Source organism: Podarcis liolepis (assembly GCF_965112155.1).
Source record: "Podarcis liolepis genome assembly, chromosome: 3".
NCBI lineage: Eukaryota > Metazoa > Chordata > Lepidosauria > Squamata > Lacertidae > Podarcis > Podarcis liolepis.
The window spans coordinates 105,493,397-105,518,659 of record NC_139557.1 but is presented as its reverse complement, the minus strand read 5'-3'; the positions used below and the strand labels follow the sequence as shown (position 1 = coordinate 105,518,659).

The following is a 25,263-nucleotide window of genomic DNA, read 5'->3' as shown; positions in this document are numbered from 1 at the left end:
CCGAGGTACCACTGTGCCATTGGGCTGATCCAGTAGCTTCATTTTATGTTATTAAATACAAGCAGTGTATGTAAAGCTAGGGAGAAAAGGGCTTGGGAGATCTCTCACTGGGGGGTCAACACAGACCACCAGCTTGCCAAGGAGTTGCATGCAGATAAAAATGGGAGACTCTGTATCTTAGGGGTAGAAAAATCTCTTTGGATTTATTACGTACATTTTGTGTTTTTAATCTTGTATTTTTGTGCTGTGAGCCAACCTGAGATTTACAGATGAAGGGCGGTATAGAAATTTAATAAAAACAAACAAAAAGTAAAACGCATGACCTGCTGTGGCTTTCCGGGTCTGGAAATGGCTGCAGCTGTCAACCATCCGCAGCCGATAAGACACCCATAGCTCCTGAGACAGCCTGAGCCTCCAGGGAGAGTTGGATCCAATAGCACCTCCAGACTGCGGATCTGCTCCTTCAGGAGCATAGCTGTCAACGTTTCACTTTCTTAGAGGGAAATTCCCTTATTCTGAATAGGATTCCTCACAAGAAAAGGGAAAAGTTGACAGCTATGCTCAGATGTGCAACCCATCCAGGATTGGCATCCAGCCAATTTATTTTTTAATGTATTTCTTTCCCCCCTTGGTTTTTATGTATCTATTTGTGTGCTCTGTGTGGGTGCTGTTTGTTTGTTTGTTTGTTTGGCTTCAAGTCGATTTGGGCTGCCCTGCGCAAGATAAAGAGACTAAACACATTTAAACAACAACAACAATAGTAATATAATGCACATTTGTTCAGCAGCAAGTACCGGTGTACTGAATGGGGCTTGTTATCCGGCAGGTGCAAACGCTAGATTAAATAACTAAAGGAGTCAGAATGGGCTCAGCTGCAGGCGGGCTCGCCAGCTAAGCAGTGACGGCTCAGGTGGAATCTACAGACATATCTAAAAAGTTCTGAAAATGCTTATTATTAAAGCGTTTTTTTAAAAGACACACACAGACACTGACTTTTCCATAAGGCTCGCCATCGCCACCTAGTGCCACGTTGTACATTGCACTTTAAAAACAACACTTAGAACGCTTTTTTGCTTGCAGCTGCCATTCACTCGGCACTCCATATAGCGACCAAACATACACAGCGGCGCGCGACTTCGCGGCGTCCGAACTGTCCCTCGCAGGGCCCCGTAGACTAGAGGAGCCGGCGGCGGCGGCGTTAAAGCTGAAGGGAAAGGGCTTACGCACGCGCGACTTCCGGCGCATGCGCCCTGGTGACCCGGAACTTGTGGAGCTGCTGGAGTGGCCGGGCGAGGAGGCGGCGGCGGAGGAGGAGGAGGAGGAGCGGCGGCGGCGTCGCCCTCGGTGCTTGGCTGGGCAGGTAACGGGGCTCCCTGGGCGCCGGACGGGGCTCATTCCCCTCAGCAGGCCCCTTCTAGGGTGGTCTCCGCTTAGGGGCCCTCAGCGTCGGGCGAGCCGGGGCGCTTCCCCAGCACCACGTTGTGTCGCCCCGCGGCCCTTCTGGGCGGGGAGCTTCATCCCGCCGCTCCGTTTCTTTGTGCTCCTTTCTCTTTCGCTTCCGCGCCGCCGCCTCCCTGGTGGGGAGGGAGCCCGGCTTGCCCACAGGGGCTTCAGTCGAGGGACTCGTGAGGGGAACTTGCCCGCCGCTGGGGGTGGCGCGGGGATTCCTCTGAATGTAGGCGGCCGAAAGGGAGCGCGTGTCCGAAAGCTCAAGAGAGACCAGCGGCCGTGTGGATTAAACGGGCGACAAAGCCTGTGCAGTGGTACCTCAGGTTACATACACTTCAGGTTTCAGACTCCGCTAACCCAGAAATAGTTCTTCAGGTTAAGAACTTTGCTTCAGGATGAGAACAGAAATTTCGTGGCGGCAGCGGGAGGCACCATTAACTAAAGTGGTGCTTCAGGTTAAGAACAGTTTCAGGTTAAGAACGGACCTCCGGAACGAGGTCCGTAACCTGAGGTACCACTGTACCTTATATGAAAGGGGGCCGGGGGGGGGAGAGAAACAACAGGACGACCCTCCTCCGTCGGATGCATTGATTGAAATCGGCCCGCCTCAAGTATAGGTAGGAGGGAACCGACCCCAATAACGTATTTCACACACACACACACACACGCATCTGTATCTCACGCGCCGGCTCGCGAACTGCTGCTCCAAGAAGAAATCCGAGTGCAATTTAAACGTCCCGACTTCCAGTCCGAAGGGCCTGTACGGATGGGAAATGTGGGTCGAAGTGACGTTTCAGTGAGCAAATTGTACTTTTCTCACATAGAACTTGGTTCGGGGGAACTCTCCTGAAATGAGTTTGAGGCTTCTTCCGTGCAAAAGGAGGAAAGTGCTTGACTTCTGAGAGCAAGCATTATGGCTCTTGTTAATGAGTGGCTCATTAGTAGCATTTCTGACTTATTCTTGACCAAATGGGTGTGTGGTTTTTCATCATATGGAGAATCTCTTTCCATTATGTGCTAGATAGTTTGGGGTGTTTCACCCACAGATAAATTGCCTTAGTATCCTTTGATGTGTACAGTGTGACAGATAAAATGTTTTTAGATAGTATAAAGGCTTTGCTTATTGTGCATGAATGTGATTTAAATGTCATAACATGCTATCAGTGTGGACTGTGATAGGAAATGCTGAGTGGGGAACTTTAAATCAGTATTTTTACAGCAATTTACATTACTGCTTTAAAATTGCCTCGATTTAAGCCGATGCACCAGTGCTGCAACAGAATCTCTCCCAGTGCTGCACTTTATGGAGTAACAGGTCATTGTTGCATGAATTTTCATAGGCGAGAGTCTGCTTCATCAGATGTATTACTAAGAGTATATTCCTTAGATGCCAGAGAATAGGTTCTGACTCATACATCTGATGAAGTAGCACCTAGAATTCATCCCTCAGGATTCCAGTGTTAATTTGAAATACACTTGGTGCTAGACAAGCAAAATAATTTTCCATGTTCATGCTGGCTAGAACTTTCTCAAAGACTGTTACTCCAAGATTAAGTTACTCTATTTGATTAAAAGTTGATTATTAAGTAATGGTCTGAATGGAAATAAAAGCAGAGGGAAAGACTTCTTCCGTTGTAACATTTATGGGACATTGCAAATGGATGCGCAAGCCTATGTCGGCAAGATACAAAGTAATGGAAAGAAGAAAATGTTGGAATAGCTTGATTATAAATCACCTGATGGGCGAGGTTATCACAGGTGCAAGGCCAAATGAGCCAGTTGCTGTGGTAATGGCTCTGAGCTGTAGCTATATCACGGTGATTAATGTATGTCAGCTAGTTTTAGTTGGCCTTGTTACAGTAAGCCCGCAACTTACACACATTTAACTTGTGCGCATTTACATACTTGGCCATTTTTTAAAAAAAAGAGGGTGGAAAGGGGGCACAAAGGACTTTGGCAGCCCCACACATCAATGAACCCAGTGTGTTTTGACTATGTGATTTTGGCTTTAGGAGCAATCCCCAGAACATGACCCCTGCGTAAGGTGTGGGCCTATTCTACTGCCGTTGAAGCCTTGGCATTAGAGCAACAGAGATGTTCTGTATCTGTATATATCTGTAGCTGAAAAACCTGCAGGCTAAAACTTCCCGTTCTGTGTATAACTTTCTCCAGCACTGTTTGCTGTGTCTGTTACTTATGCAACAGTAAAAGATTTGGCGACTTTTACTGTGAGCATAATCTAAATCCACGCTTCCATTGTATATGTGTCTTATCACAGATTCCTAACAGAACACTTCATTTTTATGGTTAGAATCATTTACAGGAGCTGGAAAATCAAGATTAAGAAAAAGATAGGTTAATCTATGGGAGGAAAAGTGTTAAATGTTATCTTGGGTGGGGTATAAAACAATTAAAAATGTTCTACACCTCACAAGAAGGAAATATAATTTCAAATGTTACCAAATTCAAAAATACATACTATCTTTTTATAATTACAAAGCCAAACGCTTCCACAATCAAATGGCAGTATTGTACTTCCTATTTAAACTATTGTCATTGGACAATAGCCAGAGTCTTGTGAATATACTTCCCCTCACCCCAATCTTCTTCAGAGGGTCCTTCAGCATTTGGGAGCAGATTTTAGGGGCAGGTGAAGGGGTGAGGGAGAGTCGTTTTTGCCATTGGTGCCCATTTTGCTGGTGGATGGACACAGTATGATTTTGCCCACTGATTTTAGCAACATGGTATTTGCTTCAGTTTCTATACGTCCTATCTGTGTGGTTTGTTTCAAAACCAGCACATTAAAAAACCCAAAGATTTAAATATATAAAATGACAATAATTAGAAACATTGTCAACTGTCACGGAGGTTTTCCCAAATGTTTTGGTTCGTATTATATCAGGTTATTATGTCCCCTCTTAAACCCCTGTAAGTACATTCATATTGTTTATACATCTCTGGACTGATAAATTTCGCATTTGAATGTTTATTGTTTTCTAGCCCCTCTATGGTGAGAGACTTTGTCTTATAGTCTGTATTGCAGAGATGTAATATTTCCCCCCTTTATCTAGTTTAAATAAAATAAGAAATAAAAAATGAAATGTAAGAAAGTTATGGTTTATTAACTCTTAGAAGCAAATATTGGGCTTTTCTTCTTTCCAGTTCATATTCAAAGTCAGTTTCTTTTTTTTGTCACGTTGTCAGTTAGTTCAGGGATATTTCAAAACATGTCACCTTAGCGTCACAGCTTCCAGCTTGTCCTTTGCATTTGAAACTGTCTAATCTTACAACCTTAGCACCAAAGTTCACATGACAGGAGGCAGGCTCATAGAGCACATGTGAGTGTTTCTCATTGTGTGATGATTTGGTTGATGCAAGCGGTTTGTTGTAGCTACTGGTTTCTTGAAACTGATGGGAGAAAACTAATGTTCTTGTGACACATGGCTTTAGGGAAGTTCTGCTGCTTTAAATGCGCTGATAGGCTAATTTGCAGTCCTGTGAAATTGAGGGTTTTAAAAAAAATGTTTTGAAATGTGAGCCTTGGCAGACTTGCTTGGAAATAGAGTGTGAGCAAACAATCAGATTCAGAAGTAAAATAATTCTGTTTGGAAGACTGCATCCGTTGCACTGCTGTCAACAAGAACACCACTAGGTTTGTGTCACTTTCCAGTGATAACACAGCTAAGGATGAGCCGGGTTTCAATGCCTGCCCCTTGATGGGAGAGAGAGTGTAAAAAATATTTTCCTGTAATTTTTGCACTGTATTTCAGGCCACCATGCAAGAAAGGAAAGAACTGTAATTCCCACAGCGTTTCCATCATAAAGGGGATAAAGTCTTGTTTATCTTGGAGAGCTGTGCTGAAGACCATTGCCAGTGAAGGGGCATCTCTTGAAGGCAGGCAGAGATTGTTTTTAGTGGGGGCTGGCGCTGGTCAGTTTGAATCCCAAGGTCTCCTTTCCAAACCTGGCAAAGTCCAGCAGAGTTGCCCCATAGAGCAATGTATTCTGATCAGTTGTTTAAATTTGGCTAGAAGACGTTTGGTACAGTATTACTTTTAGTCCAGGAATAAGTTCCATGCTGGTTTCAGTAAGAGGTTGGCACTGAGTGGAACCCACTGATGATGCGGCATGGGTGGAATGCTGAGTGATGGAAGCGCAGTCTTGGAGCCAGGCTGTTCCAGATGACAAGAAGTCTGCCAAGCCTCCAGCACAGAAGTATTATTAATTGGTGTTAGCTTAGCAGATGTAAGAAAATACTGGTCGGACGACGTCCGCAAGGTCATGTTAAGAGAGAGAGAGAGAAATACAAACACCAGAAGGAAATATGCAGTGCATGATGGAAAGTAGAATCATTGAAGGAGGGAGGTTTGCTCTTTAGTTGTTGGATACTGGAGGATCCAGGGCTGGGGGTGCTGGTAGCAATAATGTCTAGCCCAGAATGAAAGTTGTCATTGTGCTTGGAAGACAGTTACTTTTAAACTGTGCGGCTGCTTTCTCATTTTGTTCCTAGTTGCAGGACCGCTGATTTCTTTTCACTGTGCAAAGTCTGTCTCTCTTCCATTGCTGTCAGCACTTGAGTATGCAGTACAGCTGACAGATTGCAAAGCATGGCTCACAAGGAGGAGAAGTTGCATCTAAGGCATGCATGACTAAGTCTCTGTTCTTACCAGTAGGAGCTAGACTGTCCGTCTCCCATCAGTGGGTAGCAGATCACAGATGACTTGAACATGCTGTAAAAAGTAATAATGCTTTTTTCTTGTCCTGCCTCTGCTAGCAATGTGGGGCTTTAGGAAGGATGAGTGAAGGCGATCTATTGTCATGACTTCCCACAACGAGTTCTGGAAATTGTAGTTTTTGAGAGAACTAAGAATTCTGCTAGAAAACTCCCCCATCTATGGTTCCCCAAGGGGAAGGAATGATTGTTTAACACTGAAGTGTAGATATGATTTTTCTCCTCCTCCATCTAAGAGGATTAGAGAAAGGAACACACACATTTTTCTGACCTTTGCAAAGCTCTAGTTCTGCTCAGTTTTATTTGAACTGTGAGAAAGAAGAGACTTTGGGGGGAGAGTGGTTTGTGCTTTTCCTTTTGCTCTGTGCAACAAAAGTATAAGATGGAATTTCAGAGAGAGCTGCCTCCCATTTCTTCTAAAGAGATTGCAATGTGTGCCAACATACAGAAGAGGATCCACCTCTGAATGAAACTATAAACCAGGATTGGAAGTTTCTAATTGCTGCATGGTGGGGGTTTTGGTGAGGGAGAGCAGGGGAGGCAGAAGAGTTTGGGCAAGGAGAATGAAGCTCTTCAGAAACCTGTTTTATTGTTTTATCTTTTGTATAAACTGCATTGAGGTTTTCTTTCAAGCAGCATATAAATTTTAAGAAATAAAGTCTTGTGCGTGATTTTATGTTGTGAACCAGCCACCCTGTGATCTTTAGGTGGGCAGCATACAAATTTAATAAATAAATAAATAGTTCACCTTGATCCTATCAAATAAAGTACAGGGATGCTGTTTTTCCTGGACTGGAGAGAAGATTTTCTTAGTGTGAAGATTGCTCAGATCTCCTCTTTTTAGATCTGACATCTGCTCATCTTTTGTTTCTATAAACGAGTTTCCTGGTTTTACTTTAAAAACCACAGCAACTCTCAGTGAATTTTATGTGGCCCATGTTTATTAGCAAATGTGTTTTATTGTGGAGAAGAGTGTTTTCCTCTTGTTAATTTTAGCAGCGGAGGCTCTTAATAAAAGAGAAGCGTCTATAGTCCTTGGCTGCCTGATTCACAGCATATAGTTCCCTCCTATTAGAAGAGAACAAATCTCAAAGTGGTTTACAACACACTACAACATCCGATAAAACAATCCAGAATTCAAGCTTCAAATAAAATAGTCCAGGTCCTTCTCTAAGTGATATTTTGCTTTTCCCAGTCGCCAACCTAGCACCCAGAAATCTCCATGTGGTCAAAATTGGACCTGCACCAGTCACAAAACACACCTGGCACCCAGCTAGTTTTGAGCACTGAATGAAAACCATGTTCCCTGCCTGCATGCTTGCAATGTAATAATGCATGATACACCAGGAGTCCTTCAGGGTCATGCCAGCTTTTCAGTGATCAAGGATAGGAACCTTTGGCTTGGAGCAAAATGTTTCTAAATGTGCATTAAATGTCACACACTTGTAAGGGAGAAGTCAATGACACTGAAAAGTCTGTCTGGCATGGAGTGTATGACGGGGTCCCCACAGGTACAAGGAGTCATATTTGATGTTATGCATTTTGCACCAGGCCAACTTTTTTACTTAAAACAATTTGGTGCCTCTAGTTATGGCACTATGGGGCACCTAGCCTGGATATCTCTCGGGAGCCTAACCTCTTCCCTTCGCTGTTCACAGATATATCTTCCATCATGGTGGGCGAGAGGAGAAATGGAAATCTGCTGGTGCATCTTGGGCCCAAACTGCAGGCCTATCCCGAGGAGCTAATCCGGCAGCGCCGTGGCCACGATGGCCACACCGAATACTTGATTCGCTGGAGCATCCTTAGCTTGGATGACAGCCTAGGAAACAGCGCCAATGCTGCTTCCTCCGAGAGCAAAACGGAGAATATTCTGATGTGGATGTCGGCAGAGGAGGTTTATGCCAACTGCCCCACACTGCTGGGCAAGAGGAAACCTGAGGGGCAGCGGGTAAAGGAAGAAAAAGCACCTAGTACATACCCATCTGACGTCACTCTGGATGAGGCCTCGCTGCTTGAGATGAAGGCTGATGTCAGGAACCTGGTGCAGCGGGCTGCTCGGCAAATGGCCAGGACTACAGGCCCAGAGTCCTCCATCCTAAACACCATCCATGTGCTCAGTGCCTATGCCAGTATTGGCTCGTTGACGGGTGTCTTCAAAGAGACAGGTGCTCTGGATCTGCTGATGAAGATGCTGTGTAATGAGGAGAAGCAGATTCGCCGAAGTGCTGGGAAGATGCTGAGGGCCCTGGCTTCCCATGATGCAGGTAAGATTTCCCGGTCTGAAATCCTAGGGTGACCTTCAGGCTTAGAATTTTAGAGTTGAAAGGGACCCCAAGGGACATCTAGTCCAGCCCCCTGCGATGCAGGAATTCTCTGTTGATAGTCCCTAGAATGCTTTGAGAAACTGGAAAATGATAATGATTCATGTGGATGGAGTACCTGGTGGGATTGGGTGGCTGAATCTGCTCAAGGCTTCTGCCTCTTGCATTTGATGGTGGTATTGTTATTCAGATAAGAGGAAGGAATCTTGCATCTGAAAATGTGGTCGTCTTGTTCATTAGGGCTGAGTAGAGTTTTGATTCCAAACACAGTCAAAGTTTGGTAAGTCTGAACCTGCTCCAGAGACACTGCAATCACTGTTCTTTTACGTAGCATTTTAAATTGCCGAGGCTTTCTGTGTTCCTCATGGTGTTAGATTGCAAGACGGATAAAGTGTGGCTTTCTAGTTGTCTTGGGAGAACCAAGTTCTTAAGAACTTCTAAAGAAACTTTCATTTTATATTTGATGATGATTCCAGGGCTAAATGAATAATTACAGATCCGTTGCTGGAACTACGTTTAGTCAGACCTCTCAGACTTTTATCTGTGGGTTTTAATAGGGTTATCCTGTATTTCTTGAATTTAGACAAGAAATTCAGAGGTATGCTGCAGCAATGTTCATCTGTCACATTCTCACACTAAGCATGGTTTATCTTTTTCCTTGGAGTTCTCTAGAGGAAAGGAAAAGGGATATTGCTTGCCTTGAGACCTTGGCTATCTTGATTTTTAATTATTTCTAGGATACTTTTAACCTTGATGTTTTAAGTATTCAGTCTGTAGTTCCCGGCTACTGTAATGTTTCTTACTAGACTAGACAGGACTGTATCCATTAGCTGTTTAAATGGAGGTCCGCTCACACAACAGGACTTCCCCTTCCTCTGCTCTCCCCGTGCCCTCAAAATCTACATGAGGAGGGGGCATGGGGTGGGCTGCAGAGAAGAGAAGGGGAAATTCCATTGTACAGGTGGAAGTCTTAAGTGTGGAATGGCAGCTTTGGATACAGACTTCATTGTGAGTCATGGGGATATTTCTCTTACCCATGAAGTCAAGCATCATTATAATTAATATTCTTATTTTTAATTCAGCTCATTGGACTGAAGTTAGTCAAGTTTGGTCCCACTTCAAGCAAACAAAAGTTCGGTGTCTTCTTTGGGAGACAGTTCAGGTTCATGTGCAAACATTTAAAAATTCACCCCATGCAGGATTGCCCCTGCGCTTAGACCAGGAAATGCTTTCGGATGCTGGGTCTCAGCCTCAGGGTGTGGGGATTTTTTTTTTTAAAAAACCCTCTTTTTTGTGGTCATTTGTGGTTCCTGCATTGCAAGGGGTTGGTTACCTCCCAACTCTACAATTCTGTGATGTGGATTTTTATACAGTGGTGCCTCGCAAGACGAAAAGAATTCGTTCCGCGAGTCTTTTCGTCTTGCGATGTTTTTCGTCTTGCGAAGCACGGTCCGTCGCAACTGCGCCTCTTCAAGCGGCTTTAAAAAAAAAGCGCAAGACGTTTTCGTCTTGCAAAGCAAGCCCATAGGGAAGTTTGTCTAGCGAAGCAACGCAAAAACAGAAAACCCTTTCGTCCAGCGAGTTTTTCGTCTTGCGAGGCATTCGTCTTGCGGGGCACCACTGTAGTTATAAAATGATTAAAATCTTTATACAGTATCCTGATCTTAATGATGGATAGTAAGCATGTTACACAGCAGGAATGGGGAATCTTTTTGCCTCCATGGGCCAGATCCACATTGGGATTGACCTTGTGTGCTAAATTTAACAAGTGGATGGGCCTACCCACCAGTCAATCTCCTGACACCACAGTGACATCAGCTGATTTGGTGCTGTCGAGCTCCAAAGCTGGGACTTCAAAGCAGGTTGCAGGCAGCAAGGAGCTGGAAAATTGAAAAAACAACAACAGTAAAACTTTTTTATAGCACCTGTATCAAAGCAGGTCTCTTGTTTCAGAGGGGTTTTCAATGCAAAACCCCTTCCTGGTCCAGTTTGCATTAAAACTGCTCCTAAAACAAAGGCAAAAAGCTCTGTGCAAGGTGCTCTGAAGTCCTGACTTAGGGACTTCAAAGCATAGCCAAACTGAGCAACCAAGCTGCATTGCGTTAAATAGCCCTGTTTGTATCAGTTAACTGGAGCAATGAGACATTGAAAAACCCACTAGGACAGTAATTGAGAACAAGCACAAAATGGCAGTCTTCTCTAGAGAAGAAGAATAAATAACATTAAAATGCAGGCCTTCCTCTTTGTTTCTTTGATTAACAAAACAGGTGAATGCTGTTGACTTCAGCTGGATTACTGAGAGTGGCCATGGGCAGGTGAAGAGAGAGTTAGACTTTGATCCAGGAGATTGGAGTTAAATTTCCACCTCAGCCGTGGACTTGCTGTGTGGCATTAGAAAAATAACAACTTCAGTTTTCCATCTCAGAACTTTAGTTTTCCATTTGAATTCTCCTCCACCCCAGCAAATACAGGCTGACCTCTATAAAGGTAGCAAATAATAAAAAGTTGCATGGAAGCATATAAGAAGCTGTTTTATATTGAGACAGACCAGCAGCCAACGTTCAGTAGAGTCAACTAGCTGCTGCCTAGAGCCTCAAGCAGAGGTCTTAACGCAGTTTTGCTTCTTGAGTCATCAGAGTGTGTGCCTGGTACCTTGTGCATGCTAATCATGTATCCTCTGCCCCATGTAAATGTTAAATAGGCATGGATTACACCAGTTTAAACTTTCTGAACACAGCAACCTGGCTGTATCTGCAATTGAGTTGGTGCTGCTACATGATGTGGCTCTATCTAGACTTGCAAAGTTTGGCTGTGATTCCCAGTGTGTTTCGGTAATTAAGTTAGAAGGGCTAGAGACAAACTTGGCAGCTTTCTTTTCAAACTTCTGCAGTTGTAGTGTTTCAGGATAAAGCTGACCTTGTATGTAATAAATAAATTGGTTTTAGGGTTTTCCTGCCTCCCTTATGACACAAATTGTGATAATTATTTATTTGGAGCCTTTGTGAATGTTTTGTTTCTTTCATGCTTCTCAGGAACAGGCATTGACAATTAGTCATCCGTTTTTTGGAGTTGTTCTCTTATGCTCAGTTCACATTACAAGCTTTACCTGAATTTGCTTTTCAGCTATTTCAGAAACCTGGAGGCAATGAGTCCTACCACTCCAAATCTTAAACTTCCATTGAATATTTGTTGGCTTGAGTAATTAAGAGAGAGAGTAAAAGAAATTCAAAACATGCTCATTTTCCAATTCATCCTTGTCTGTGTAGTGAAAAGAAGGGAGAAACTAAATTCTGGCAGACCATTAGCAAGAATGGTTGTTTTTGATTATACATCTCTGTTGTATTAGCAAGTATAATCTTTTTTAACAACAGGAAGAAATGGAGGCACAGAGAGATGACCAACTTGCCGTTAGAGAACAGAACTCAGTTCTAAAACTCTTGACACCCACTTACTACGCTTCCTTTTCCTACGTACTGAGATTAAATTTGCCCTGAAAAATGTAATGTGGGGCAGTTATTGGAAATTATGGTTTTACTGATAGGATATCAGCTGCTTAATCTGTGATCCTTTGGTGGAAAAGACATTAGCACTGCCCTTCATAATGTTCCAGAATGCATGTTTTTCCTACACAGAGATTAATCTTGCACTTAAACTCATGATTCATTAAGCCAGAATCTTACAGCTGCTTAGTGTAAACTTTTTAAAATACAAAGATTAGGAAGTGGGCAGGGCTATTTATGGTAAGAACCTTAAACAAGAGTGGTTGAAAGAATGCTAAAGCCAATATTTCTAAATTTTATATATTAGTTGGAAAGGACTTACACTGCCTACAAAGCTAGATGAAAACCAAATGTTACTTTACCCAGTAATAACTTACCAGGTGCCATCATGCAACCTGAATGCTCACTCCTACCACTGACTAATGCCTGCCCCTGACTGTGTAACAAAAAACCCAGGAATACAATTCCTTAAACTGCACAGGCCTTTTTGATCTTTGCTTCTGCTCCTACGTGTTGAGCTTCTCACAACCCAGCTACATATCTAAGTACCACTCAGAGCATTTCCAGACTTCCTCTGTCTCACTTTTTAAAATAACCTTCTGGCTTTCATCCTTGTATATGTAATGGCAAACATTTTGGAGACAGTTTCTTATTCCTGCCACCACATCACACAAACTCATTCTGATAGATATGTATTGTGGTAAACCTGCCATACCAGACAAACTGCATACTAGACAAAAATAAAACAAATAACCAAGAAATAGTGCCCATTATATTTGAGAGCAACTGAGGCCCTTTCTGGATTCCCAGGAAGATAATGTAAAGAAAAGCCCTTCAGCTGTGTTTTATGTTGTCTGCATTTTGTATTGTACAATTTTGCAAAAACATTCTCGGTATAAAAGGAGACATTGCATTAGATGGAGTTTAGTGTTCTTGTTCCTCAGACCCCCACTTTCTTAACCATAAACATTTCCCCTTAATCTCTGAAGACATGTTGTCTTCAGAAACTGTGTGACTGAACTTCCTAAAATGTCCTATGCTTCTTAGTTATCATACCCTGGACTTTTGAACTGTCACAGTTTCCACTAACTCTCAATTTTGTTGTAATCTCCGAAGACAAAAGTCTAGGCAAGAGCTGAATTTGTAGTGAAAAATTGGAGTGGGAAAAGGAGGAGGAAGTATGTTCTGGCTTCTTGTCATATCATAAATAAGCAAAGGTTGAGCAAGTCTAGATCAAATTGGTGGCAATTACCGTATTTTTCGCCCCATAGGACGCACCGGCCCATAGGACGCATCAAGTTTTTTTGGGGGGAAATAAAGGGGGAAAAATTATTTCCCCTCAGGCGCTTGTGGGGCTGGCAGCGGGGAGAAGCGCTCTTCTCCCCGCAGCCCGCCTTCAGATCAGGTCCGGGGACAGCGGGGAGACGTGCTGCGCCTCCCCACTGTCCCCGGAGCTTGTGGGGCTGGCGGCGGGGTCTCCCCGCCGCCAGCCTCCAAACCACTTCGGGAGACAGCGGGATGGCGGCGTTCCGCCTCCCTCTGTCCCCCGACTTTGTGGGGCTGGCGCTGGGGCTCTCCTGAAGCCTGGAGAGCGAGAGGGGTCGGTGCGCACCGACCCCTCTCGCTCTCCAGGCTTCAATGAAAGCCTGCATTCGCCCCATAGGACGCACACACATTTCCCCTTCATTTTTGGAGGGGAAAAAGTGCATCCTATAGGGCGAAAAATACGGTACTTGTCACTGATGTGTAATAGCTATTAAATGTTTCAGTGCAAAGTTTGTGCTTTGTGGACAGTGCTTTGTTTGGTTCTTGGGCTTCTGAGGTTTTGAAAGTATACCTACATAGGCCATTTATTGGGACTGATGCAGATATACGAATGTTTAACTCAGCTTTACATGCTTGTCAATTTTTATTTTTTTTAAAAGGGGGGGGGACAGATGTTTGGGGGGGAGATACTTTGGCAATCCCATCTGCTATTGCACCCAATGTGTTCTGACTAGACGCTATTTTGGCTTTAGGAGCTTACTGTAAAACTTCCAGCGGGAAACAGGATAATCATTTCTTTAATGTACATTCCCAAGCTCTTTTCCTGTTCTCCCTAATAATAGCCAGTGCTAACCAGAATGTATAAACCAGCTTCAAATTCTGTATTCAGGGTCTGGTTAAGACTGAGAACATTAGCATTAACTTTCACTGAAGCCTAAGGGTGGGAGGAATTAGTGTGGCTATCTGAAGTGATCAGCGGACTCCCTCTTACTATTCCAACTTTAATTTACAGTGGTGCCTCGCAAGACGAAATTAATTCGTTCTGCAAGTTTTTTCGTCTTGCGAATTTTTCATCTTGCGAAGCACGGTCAAGTCGCAACTGCACCTCTTCAAGTGGTTTTAAGAAAAAGGAAACAAACTTGCAAGACATTTTCGTCTTGCCAAGCAAGCACATAGGGAAATTCGTCTTGCAAAGCAACTCAAAAAACAAAAAACTCTTTCGTCTTGTGAGTTTTTCGTCTTCCGAGGCATTCGTCGTGTGAGGTACCCCACTGTATAGGGGAAAACTGTCATGGTGATGAAAATAAAGGCTGAAGAGAGATTTGAGAGGTTCAGTAACCAGAAGAAAGGCAGTAGTATTAACCATGTTTTGTTTTTACATTCTGTGATTTTGAGAGGGACTGGGAATGCCAGCTGCCTTGAACTGCTGCATCTAACGGAAAAACGCTCATTCTGCTAAAGTAGAACTTGTCTGCCTTGAAAAGCCTTTTCACCTACCACATTTATGCATTTGTTACCTGTGTGTGTGACTTACCTAGATACATTTCTAATATACATCTTGGAGCTGCATTAAATGTGACAATCCAGAACAGATGTATAATGCTGGAGAAGCACCACTGTTTTGCGAAGATCTCCTCTCACTGGCAGAATATGAGGCGCAGCACTGAGTATGTCTGTTTTGGTTTCAGGAAGCCGAGCGTATGTTCTCTTGTCCCTGAGCCAGCAGGATGGCATTGAGCAGCATATGGATTTTGACAGCCGCTATACTCTCTTGGAGCTGTTTGCAGAAACGACATCTTCCGAAGAGCACTGCATGTCCTTTGAAGGCATCCATCTCCCTCAGGTACCTGCTGATCTGGTCTGATTCTGATATGGTCAGGAAGGGTTCCCTTGTGAAGACAGATGGTTGAGAATGCAAGGATTTGAGTGCATGTCTTAGATGAGATAAGAGTGGCATGACCCAAAGACCGAGATCAAGGATGTTAGTTGGCTGGGGTAATCCAGGGACTTGCCTAGTGTGGAGGTGGAGGGCAGTGGGTTTGGAGAAAGCAAGAACTCACAGGGGCAGAAAATTAATTGGAAATGGAGATATAATACAGGATGATTTAGGGTCTAGCTTAACAATGAGCTAGGGGAGAGCATAATTTTCTAGCTGTTGGCCTGATACGTTGCATCTCTTTCAGATTCCAGGGAAGCTGCTGTTTTCTCTGGTGAAGCGCTATTTGTGCGTCACCTCCCTCATGGACAAGCTTAACAGCACCACAGAACTGGGAGGGGAACGCCAAGACTGCGCAGCCCCCAGCGCAAACTTTGGGGAAAAGAGTCGGGTGCAACGGGAGTTTGACTTCAGCATGGCCATGGCGAACCTCATTTCGGAGCTGGTGCGGGTCATGGGGTGGGACCGCAGCCAGGAAAGGGAGCTTTCCCTCAGGGAGACGCAGCCTCGAGTCATCCGCTCCATCTTCCAGCCCAAGGGTTCCACTTGTACTGCTGTCCAGGTCCCTCTGGTCACCCCAAAGCCGTCGCCACGGAAAAAGCAAGGGCAGGGATTTTTGACTTTGTCAGATTTCTCCAACCGTAGCAGCTATGTAGAGTATGTGCAGGAGAACCTGAAGCCGGGGATGACCGTGCGCATGCTGGAAGACTACGAGGAGATCAATATCGGAGACGAGGGCGAATTTCGCCAAAGCAATAGTGGGATGCCCCCTGTACAGGTATGTGGTTTGGAGAAAGAAGCAAGGATGGAGCAGAGCAGGGGAAAGAATTGGGGGGTGGAGAGGTGGAACTTGCAGTGTTGTTCCTCACAGGATTCAGGGGTTGTTCCTTTTGGTGGACTGGTTAAGTGGCATTTAGAACTGCTGCATCTTTCATAGGTTTAATCATGGAATTGGGGGGGGGGTGTACTACCTTGTTTTATGTTCATTTTCTCTTCATGGCAGGATGGCTGCAGGTCAGAAACGTCAGGCCAACTGTTTTGCAGCCCCCTACCTGTGTGAAATATGCCCTTCCCATTATTAAAGTTATAATGTTGATTCGTGGGGTTTGTTGCTCTGCTTGCTAACTGCTATTCTGCTATTCTGCTATGCTTATTCTGTATCCGATTTTTGCCGGTTTGTACAAGTCATATTGTATTTTATTGTTTGTGTGTCTGGCCAAATTACCCTTTTCATGTGCCTGGCTATGTATCTCTGAAGTTATAGTTAAATATTGGTCACCCTTTCCCTGATTTCAGTAGTATAGCTTCTTATTATCCTCATTGTTTGTTCAGTCTACCTATGTCCTCAGATTGCCTTTAGGAATGATTTCTTGTCTGGTTAATGTATACTGGTTTAAATTCCAGCTTATGGCTGGAATACGCATAGTGTAGGGTTGAAGCCACTTACCCTGCAAGACTGAAATACTAAATCATATTCATGAAGCCAGTTTCAGTATGCTTCATCCTCTTGGATTTAGCCATCTGAGCTTCAGGGGGTTGGATCAAAATTTCAGAAACCTAGTATGAGTAGCACTGGGGATTTTTCCAGCCCTGAGACCACTTTAAAGGGGAGAGAGCAAGAAAGAAGAAAAGCTTAGGCTAGGTAAAGGGTTATGTATTACATACTTAAGAGCCTTAGTAACCATGAAATCATCTGATGAAGATATCTGAATATCATGTACTTTACACTTAATTAGTGAGGGTGCATGAAATTCCGAGCATTGACCACAGGAATAAACAATTATAAATCTTCCAGAGTTGGGTACAAATGACAGCAAGGGGAGTAGTATAAGAAACTGTTGTTCAGTCTGATATCCAGTGAGTTAAATGTACCCGTTAGCTGTCTTAACTTTTCCTAAGTTTTATTATTAAAGGAGTTGGAAAAACAGCCAGGGAAGAGCTTTTTTGCTCATAGCGCAGTATAGAAGAAATGTGAAGGTTCTTGTTTAAAATGTAGCAAGTGATGAATAGATGGAAAGAGATTATTCTGTAACTGCCTTCTAGAAATTGAAAATATGTTTACATTATAGGGATATGGTGGAGGTAAGCTGGAGCACGGAGCCAAGGAAATAATTCTTTCAGTAGCAGTTTGCTTTGCAGCGTGAACTTTGCCAAGGCCAGAAAATAATGATGTTGCAATAATATTGGATAGTTTGAACAAGTATTCATTAAAGAGTTTATGCACAGACACAAAAATTGTAGATATTGCCTCAGTGTTGAGTATCCAGAGGGAGAATGAGAGCTGAAATTAAGATCATCTAGAGTAGTGAGAAAGATTTAGAACTGAGTTTTGCTCATGTTGAGGCAGCATTTCTCAACCTGGTGCCCTCCAAGAATGCCATTTAGAGATTCTCATCTGTAGAGAGTGCCAGTGAACTGCAGTGGAAAGAAATTTGAACTTCAGAGGAACTTTCAACACAGTTCTGAATTTTTCCTAAAAAACCTATGTTTGTCACAACTTCTTCTTCTTCTTCTCCCATTTATTTATTACCAATATTCACCCCAAGGTCCCAGGGTCTGCCGCAGCATTAAAACACAACAATAAAAACAGTTCAAAGCAATTTATATTCATAAAGCTAAAGGACCCCTGACAGTTAAGTCCAGTCACGGACAACTCTAGGGTTGTGGCGCTCATCTCACTTTACTGACTGAGGGAGCCGACATTTGTCCGCAGACAGTTTTTCCGGATCATGTGGCCAGCATGGCTAAGTCGCTTCAGGCAAAACAAGAGCAGCGCAAGGAAATGGTGTTTACCTCCCCGCCGGAGTGGTACCTATTTATCTACTTGCACTTTGACGTGCTTTCGAACTGCTAGGTTGGCAGGAGCAGGGACCGAGCAACAGGAGCTCACCCAGGAGCTCACCCTGTTGCGGGGATTCGAACCGCTGATCGGCAAGCCCTAGGCTCTGTGGTTTAGACCACAACGCCACCTGCGTCCCTCATGAAAAGAAGGTTGGTCCTAAAAATATACACCTTAAGTGTCAAAAGCCATGGCAAGAGGTACATCATCAGCATCCTCCAGAAGCTGTATAATGTAGGTTGAGAGGGTGTCCCACAGCTTAGGGGGCACCCAAGAGGCTCTGTAAGGAACGAGTCAGTGCTGCTGATATTTGAGGCCTGAATCTAGTATATATGGCAGATTCAGGCCTCAGATATCTGCAACCCAGCCTCTAACACTGGAACAATACCTCTTGCACAGTTGTTTTGATGGTGATTGGAATAAAAATTATAGAGCTGTTTGCTTGTGTAATAGTCTACATTTAGGTATAACCAAGGATACTCTGTCCTTCACCCAAACACTGGATATTTTCTGATTTTGAAGTTTTGTGTTATTTTATTAGATAACACACCCACACAACGGCCGCATCCAGGCTGATGTCAAATCTGAAATGTTGCTGGTATATTCATAAGAATAAAGACCCCAAGTTTAAGAATCTCATGCTCTACCAACCAAGCTAAAAGCGTTTCTGACTGGATGCATGTGCATAATAGGGAAAAGGAGGTTGAGGAGTGGAAGGGGTGTTGGCCAGTGAATTCCATGTGCAGAATACTGTATGTGGGCGGTGAGGATACAGCAGAGGACTGAATTGTCCGCATGATGTTCCTTCAGTTATGTTGCTCATTATTTTGCTACAGAAGCGAGATGATACATTCCGTGTTAACTCAACATGTCTGGTGAGAAAGTTTGCCAGATGATATGCAAAACAAGTCACCACTTTTAGCAGAAAATCATGGGCTAAGCATCTAGGCAATTTAGGCTGTGGCAACTGAGATGCCTGGTATTTGTAAGATGCTAAGGTCACAGCTTGAATGAAGAAGGAATTGGCTGTAGCTGGCAGTTGCCCAAGACTTTTGCAAAAAAAAAGGGGGGGGGGGCTTCTGTGGTTGGATCTAAGGCAAGCTTGTTGAGCTTTGGTCTTCAGCCCATCCATCTCTTCTACTGATCTTAATCACTATACTGTGCTTGGTGCTTCTAAGACTTAACATATTGTTGTTCTGTGTTCAGGCTATATTTTTTCTTCATATGTTTGTGTCTTCAGTCCAGTTGTGATAGTTGTCTCCTCTCCTCCCCAATATATTTCTGCAGTATTATTCTGCAAATAATTCTTCAAGGGGTAAAGGTAAAGGGACCCCTGACCATTAGGTCCAGTCGTGGCCGACTCTGGGGTTGCGGCGCTCATCTCGCTTTATTGGCCGAGGGAGCTGGTGTACAGCTTCCAGGTCATGTGGCCAGCATGACTAAGCCGCTTCTGACGAACCAGAGCAGCGCACGGAAACGCCATTTGCCTTCCCGCCGGAGCAGTACCTATTTATCTACTTGTACTTTGCTCCCCTCTTTATGTTTGAGTCACTTCTTCTCCCCATCCTCTCTTTCCTGGACTTTAATGTGCAAGGAGGGTGTCGGGAGAGGGAATTGGTATTAGTTTTGAACCATGTAGCTCAAGCACAAGGTTAAGGAGCCTGCTCTTGAGTCTCCCTTATAGCCTCCATGCCCTCAATGTACTCTTTTTGGGTGTCTCTGTGGGAAATAGAATGCTGAACTTGATGGGTCTTTGGTCTGCCTTGCAGATTCTGTTAAGCTTAGCTCCACTACTGTACTAGGTTTTCTGCAGGACTAGGGGGAAGCAACCCTCACTCCTGCCCTAGCTAAACAGACAAGAGCTTAATTAAATAAGGAAGGAAGGTGTTCTACCACCTAAACAATGAAATTCTTGGAACATTTGACTGCAGAGAATTGTCTGGCCAGTTGACAATATTTGACCAGCCAGTTAACTGGTGTGCCAGCCCTAGAATGGTCCAATTCTGCCAAACGAAATTATATACGATGCAAAAAAATGGGTCACAACTTGATTCCTATAACACGATCAAGGATTGTGTTGATCATTGAGATTACTACGAAATAATAACTACCGCCTGTTCCCTACATCTTTAAACTTGCTGCGTAATGTATGCACCTTTTGCCAGCTTTTTTGTTCTGCATCTCAGAGCTCCCATTACGCAGCACAGAAGATTTGGGCCGGAAGTTAGTTCTAACCCTGAAGTTCTGTTCATCCTCACAGGTTTTGTGGCAGTCCACGGGCCGCACCTACTGGGTGCACTGGCATATGATAGAGATTACAGGCTCCGGGGAGCAGCCTGAAGAGGAGGCTGCCCAAGAAAAGGTCTCCAGTATAACAGAGAACCTGCAGCTACACACAGGTGAGGTTAGATGCACTGTGTGCATTTGTAAACATATATGCATTATTGTGGATGTCACTTTTATTCCTTGTTTTGCTTTCTTTCTACTTTTTAGATATATTCCTTTTAGTAACGATCACTAGAGAGGAAGAATTGTGTTTCATGCTTTTCTTTCTTATGTCTGGCCGCAAAAATGATTTATCACGGAATAATTCAGAATATTTTCTTGACTAAATTTACATATCTCCTCCTCCTCTTCCAGGAGCGCTACAGCTTTGTTTTCCTGTCTAGCTTAGCAGACATCCCTTGTCTCTCCTCTGCCCTGTCCTGTAGCCATTTATGAGGTTTTTTCTTCAGGTTGTTCTTTTTCTTGCCCTGCTGTCTCCAATTCTCTCCCTGTCTCTCTAAGACTTTTTCTTTCCTCCTTGCCTCCTGCTCCCCCTCCCCTTTTCACGGTAAGAACCCAATCAACCGTCCCTTGTTGCACATTTTAAAGGTGACATTAGCATGGGTAACCTTAAAGCATAGCTGTCAACTTTTCCCTTTTCTTGCGAGGAATCCTATTCGGAATAAGGGAATTTCCCTTTAAAAAAGGGAAACGTTGACATCTATGCCTTAAAGTCAGGTTTCCTCAGCTGTGTCACAACACATAGTCCATTAGCCATCGAGGTAGGAATTGTTGGACAGAGCTATAACATTTAACCAAGCTTGACATCTGGGTAGTACCTTATGACAATTCCTGCTTGCACATTTGTATAAAACTAAATAGCGACACTGGCTGCTACACCTGATAAGTTTGGATGAAAATCTCCAGTCTATTACTTCTCCACCCTTCTTTATGTAACTGTGGCCTGGTCAATGGAAACAACAGATCACTTCATAAAGCTATTCCTCCAATGTATCATTGAGACTTCTTGCATACAGAAAACTTGCACACCTGGTTCTAGGCTACCATGTATTCTGTCACGCTAGGTTTTTATGCATATGGAGTTTTTCCCCCATAAGAAAGAAGCATTCATATATGTGACCCCTCTTGTGTGGTCTGAAGCGATGCAGCACAAAAATACTTTTATTGTGTGATCCACGTTGCATGTAGACTCGCCATATCCTTAAACCTCCCTTTCCTCTCTTTAGCTTTACATCTGCTATTGCCCTTTTCACCATCAACTCTCTTCATCCACTGCGGTACCTTATTCCCTGCCTTGGGAACAACATTAGATGGAGCTGTGGGCACAAGCAGTAGCCAAGCCGCTTGTTTAACTTGGACCTGAGTTTTCATGTATATCGGGAGAGGGCCTAGGAGAGTTTGTTTTCTTTCTCTGCATGCAGTTACTAAGACCTTCTACTGCAAGCCACTCGGAGGACTGTACTCTCTACCATACCTGACGGATCGGATGAATGAGAACTCTGGGACTCTGAGCCGGGCTGAATGGTGGGAGCTCCTCTTCTTCATTAAGAAGCTAGAACAGCAGGAGCAGCAGGAAGTGGTCCAGTTCATCCAGCAAAATCACGAAGAAGTGGTAAGCAGAATGAATCAGGCATGAGAAGAAAGAGGAGAAGCATGCAATGCTCCTGGGAGGAGGACACTGGAACGTCTCCTTCCTACTTACCAGATCATTGTATCAGAAGTGTGGCCTGCCAGCTCACAAGCTATGTCCTCGCAGTTCTTCTGTGGCTGGGTCTCTTGGAGGGGTGGCCCCTGGACCTTCTGCTTCCAGTGGCTGTGGCTGGACTTGAGAAGCCCAGTATTTACATGGGAGTCGGCATACAGTCATACCTCGGGTTACAGGCGCTTCAGGTTGTGTTTTTTCATGTTACGGACCGCCGAAACCCAGAACGGGTTACTTCCAGGTTTCGGTGGTCGTGCATGCGCAGAAGCGCTAAATCGCACTTTGCGCATGCACAGAAGTGCCGAATCACAACCTGTGCGTGCGCAGACACGCCACTGCGGGTTGTGGATGCTGCGGGTTGCGAACGTGCATGCTGCATGGGCACATTCACAACCCGAGCGTCCACTGTACTTGTAACGGTCTCTTTTTATTTCAAGGTGACTGAGCTAGATGAAGAGGGCCTGATCCAGCTGTCGGTGTCGGTAGAGTTGGCTAAAAAGGTGCTGCAGCTCCTGAGCAAGTACTGCCAGGGCTGCACCTGCAGTGACCTGCATAGCTCTCACGTCTATCTCAAGTATTCCTTCAGCAAAGGAGGGACAGAGCAGAACTGCCAAAACGCGGACGTTACGCCCCTGGATTGTGGTGGCCTTTCTGAAGGCATGGCGTCCAAAAAGCCAAAGAAGGAGTCGCTCTCGGCTGAAGTGCCTTCTCCAGCTCTATCGGCGGCAGAGAAGACTGACACACAGCTGATTAACGAGCTCCTCAAAGTGGAAGGCCTTTCATTTCCGGACACATTGGATGAAAAAGCCAAGAGTAAGTGTGCCAGACAGCACCCCCACCTCCGTTCATTTGGGGTGAAGTAACTGAGGGGGGCGGTTTGGGGTTTTTTTAAATCCCAGGGAGACTGGTTGTGGGCTGAGGGAAACTAGAATCGAAAGTAAAGGGGCGTCATGGTGTTTCTAGACAAGAGAGCGTTTGAAACGGCATGGTGGCTTGTACTGATCGGTGTTTTGATCCTGGTCAGCATTTTGCAGCCTCAAGGTGACAGGGAAGAGGAACTCACTGGAGAAGCTAGCAGATGTTGTGGATATAATCCAGAAATCTAGTTCTGAGGTTGCGCTGCAGATGGCTGGACTCAGATTCATCACCAAGATCTTGGAGGATGAACCTAGTCAAGAGAGACAAGTCATCAAAGTGGACAGTGGCCCTTCAGTCAGGTCAGTTCCCTTCCCACCCCAGGCAATAGCAGTAGGAGGAACACTTTCAGATCCACTGCTTTGCAGGAGAAGGTGCCTCGGGGGGAAATATGAGCAGGATGTTAGCTGACTGATCTTTGGTAAAATCGGTCTTTCTTTTTTCTTTTAATAAGTAGATTATGGGTTATTGCTCCTTGGGGCTGATTCACATGTTAAATGGGTGAGCCTTGGGCACACACACCCTCCATTCCTTCTCTTCTCCCTTCATGTACACTGATTCTCAACTTCATGGTTTATAGCAAACCAGTGTGCTATTCTATCTGAGCACACTGCATTTTATATATATATATATATATATATATATATATATATGCTTTCGTAGATTTTCACGGGTACAGGAATGCAGGTTTTGGTGTCTTCGGGTGTCTTCCCGTGTAAGAGTTGGGGTGTCTAGGCGACGTTTCGACGAGGTCTCACTCGTCATCTTCAGGCTGGTGCTTTCGGCTTCTTGTTACTGGAACAGAGCAGGATCTCAGTGTTTGAGTTCCTATAAATACTGTTGAGGGGGTGTGGTGTATAGCCTCCAACGTTCTGGGCAGAGAGGAAGTTCCCAGGTTAGTGTGCCTTTTCTTCTTTTGTTCTTTAATTACTTGAGGGATATCTTGAGTGATTTCTTGAGTGATATTCTGAGTACCACTTAGGTGGGTCATTAAGTGTGGATTAGTTGCTAAAGCTTTCGTGTCTTGACCTCTTGAGCTTGTGAAGAGTTTTTCTGAGAAGATGGCTGTACTGCACTTAGTTGTGCTCTGGCTGGAGCAGAGGATGTTGGTGACTTCAAGTCTGATTTTATTGGCTTCATCTGGGTCGATTTTGGTTAGGCTAGCTTCGACTCCGCATATGATGTTTTCCGTGGGGATGCGTAACCAAAATCGACCCAGATGAAGCCAATAAAATCAGACTTGATTTTAGCCTAACCAGTAGCCTAACCAAAATCGACCCAGATGAAGCCAATAAAATCAGACTTGAAGTCACCAACATCCTCTGCTCCAGCAAACCACCCAGAAGCAATTTACACAAAGAAGAACAGAAAGCACTCACCAACCTGAGGAAAGACAACAACATAATCATTCTCCCAGCAGACAAAGGTAATGCCACTGTTGTGATGAACACATCGGACTACCAAGCAAAACTATCAAATCTACTCCAAGACCCTACCTACCAACCTATAAAAACAGATCCCACCACCTATCTGGAAAAAACCACCAAATCCAAAATAAAAGCCTCTCCTATCAGTGAAGAAATCCAGCTAAGAATCATCCCCAGAGAAAAATCATCCAGATGCCCCAAACTCTACGGTCTCCCCAAGATACACAAAGAAGGAACTCCACTCAGACCAATAGTCAGCTCCATAGGCTCACCTCTACAAAATCTCGCTAAATTTCTCGCTAAGCAACTTCAGCCCTATGCAGAATCCATCGCGTCACACGTTACTAACTCCTTCCAGTTCATAGAAACAATAAAGAAGCAAAACCTACATCCCGATGACCTACTTGTGAGCTTCGATGTTGTATCTCTTTTCACACAAGTGCCCATCAATGAAGCCTTGACAGCCATTCAAAACAAATACAATCCCCCCGAATACATCCTGGACCTGACCAACCACTGCCTAACCAACACGTACTTCATCCACAATGGACAAAGATACAAACAGATAGAAGGAGCACCTATGGGATCACCCCTCTCACCGGTCATCGCAAATTTGTACATGGAACACTTTGAAACCAATGCTTTAGACAAGTCAGAACACAAACCCAAACTTTGGCTCAGATATGTTGACGACACCTTTGTAATTTGGCCACACGGGAAAGAAAAACTAGATAGCTTCCTCACACATCTCAACAGCCTACACCCCAAAATACAATTCACTATGGAAATAGAAGCCAACAACCAACTTCCCTTCCTTGACGTCCTAATCTACAAAAAACCTGATGGCTCCCTAGGACACACTATCTACCGGAAAAAAACACACACCA

At 44.2% G+C, this 25,263-nt stretch overlaps 1 protein-coding gene and 1 long non-coding RNA gene across 2 annotated transcripts in view; one reads left to right on the top strand and one right to left on the bottom strand.

The window, feature by feature from the left end:
• Positions 1 to 25,263, bottom strand: part of LOC310703018 — a 429,179-nt gene that overhangs the window by 232,479 nt on the left and 171,437 nt on the right. The gene's annotated exons all lie outside the window — the stretch shown is intronic.
• Positions 1,273 to 25,263, top strand: part of LOC310702485 (cullin-9-like) — a 57,278-nt gene continuing 33,287 nt past the window's right edge. Inside the window, exons 1-8 of the mRNA XM_083493968.1 lie at positions 1,273 to 1,360; positions 7,840 to 8,448; positions 14,960 to 15,114; positions 15,455 to 15,985; positions 20,307 to 20,445; positions 21,754 to 21,944; positions 22,472 to 22,847; positions 23,059 to 23,251. Of these exons, the coding sequence (XP_083350094.1) occupies positions 7,854 to 8,448; positions 14,960 to 15,114; positions 15,455 to 15,985; positions 20,307 to 20,445; positions 21,754 to 21,944; positions 22,472 to 22,847; positions 23,059 to 23,251 (2,180 nt within the window). The 5' untranslated portion in view covers positions 1,273 to 1,360; positions 7,840 to 7,853. The remainder of the gene's footprint in view (positions 1,361 to 7,839; positions 8,449 to 14,959; positions 15,115 to 15,454; positions 15,986 to 20,306; positions 20,446 to 21,753; positions 21,945 to 22,471; positions 22,848 to 23,058; positions 23,252 to 25,263) is intronic.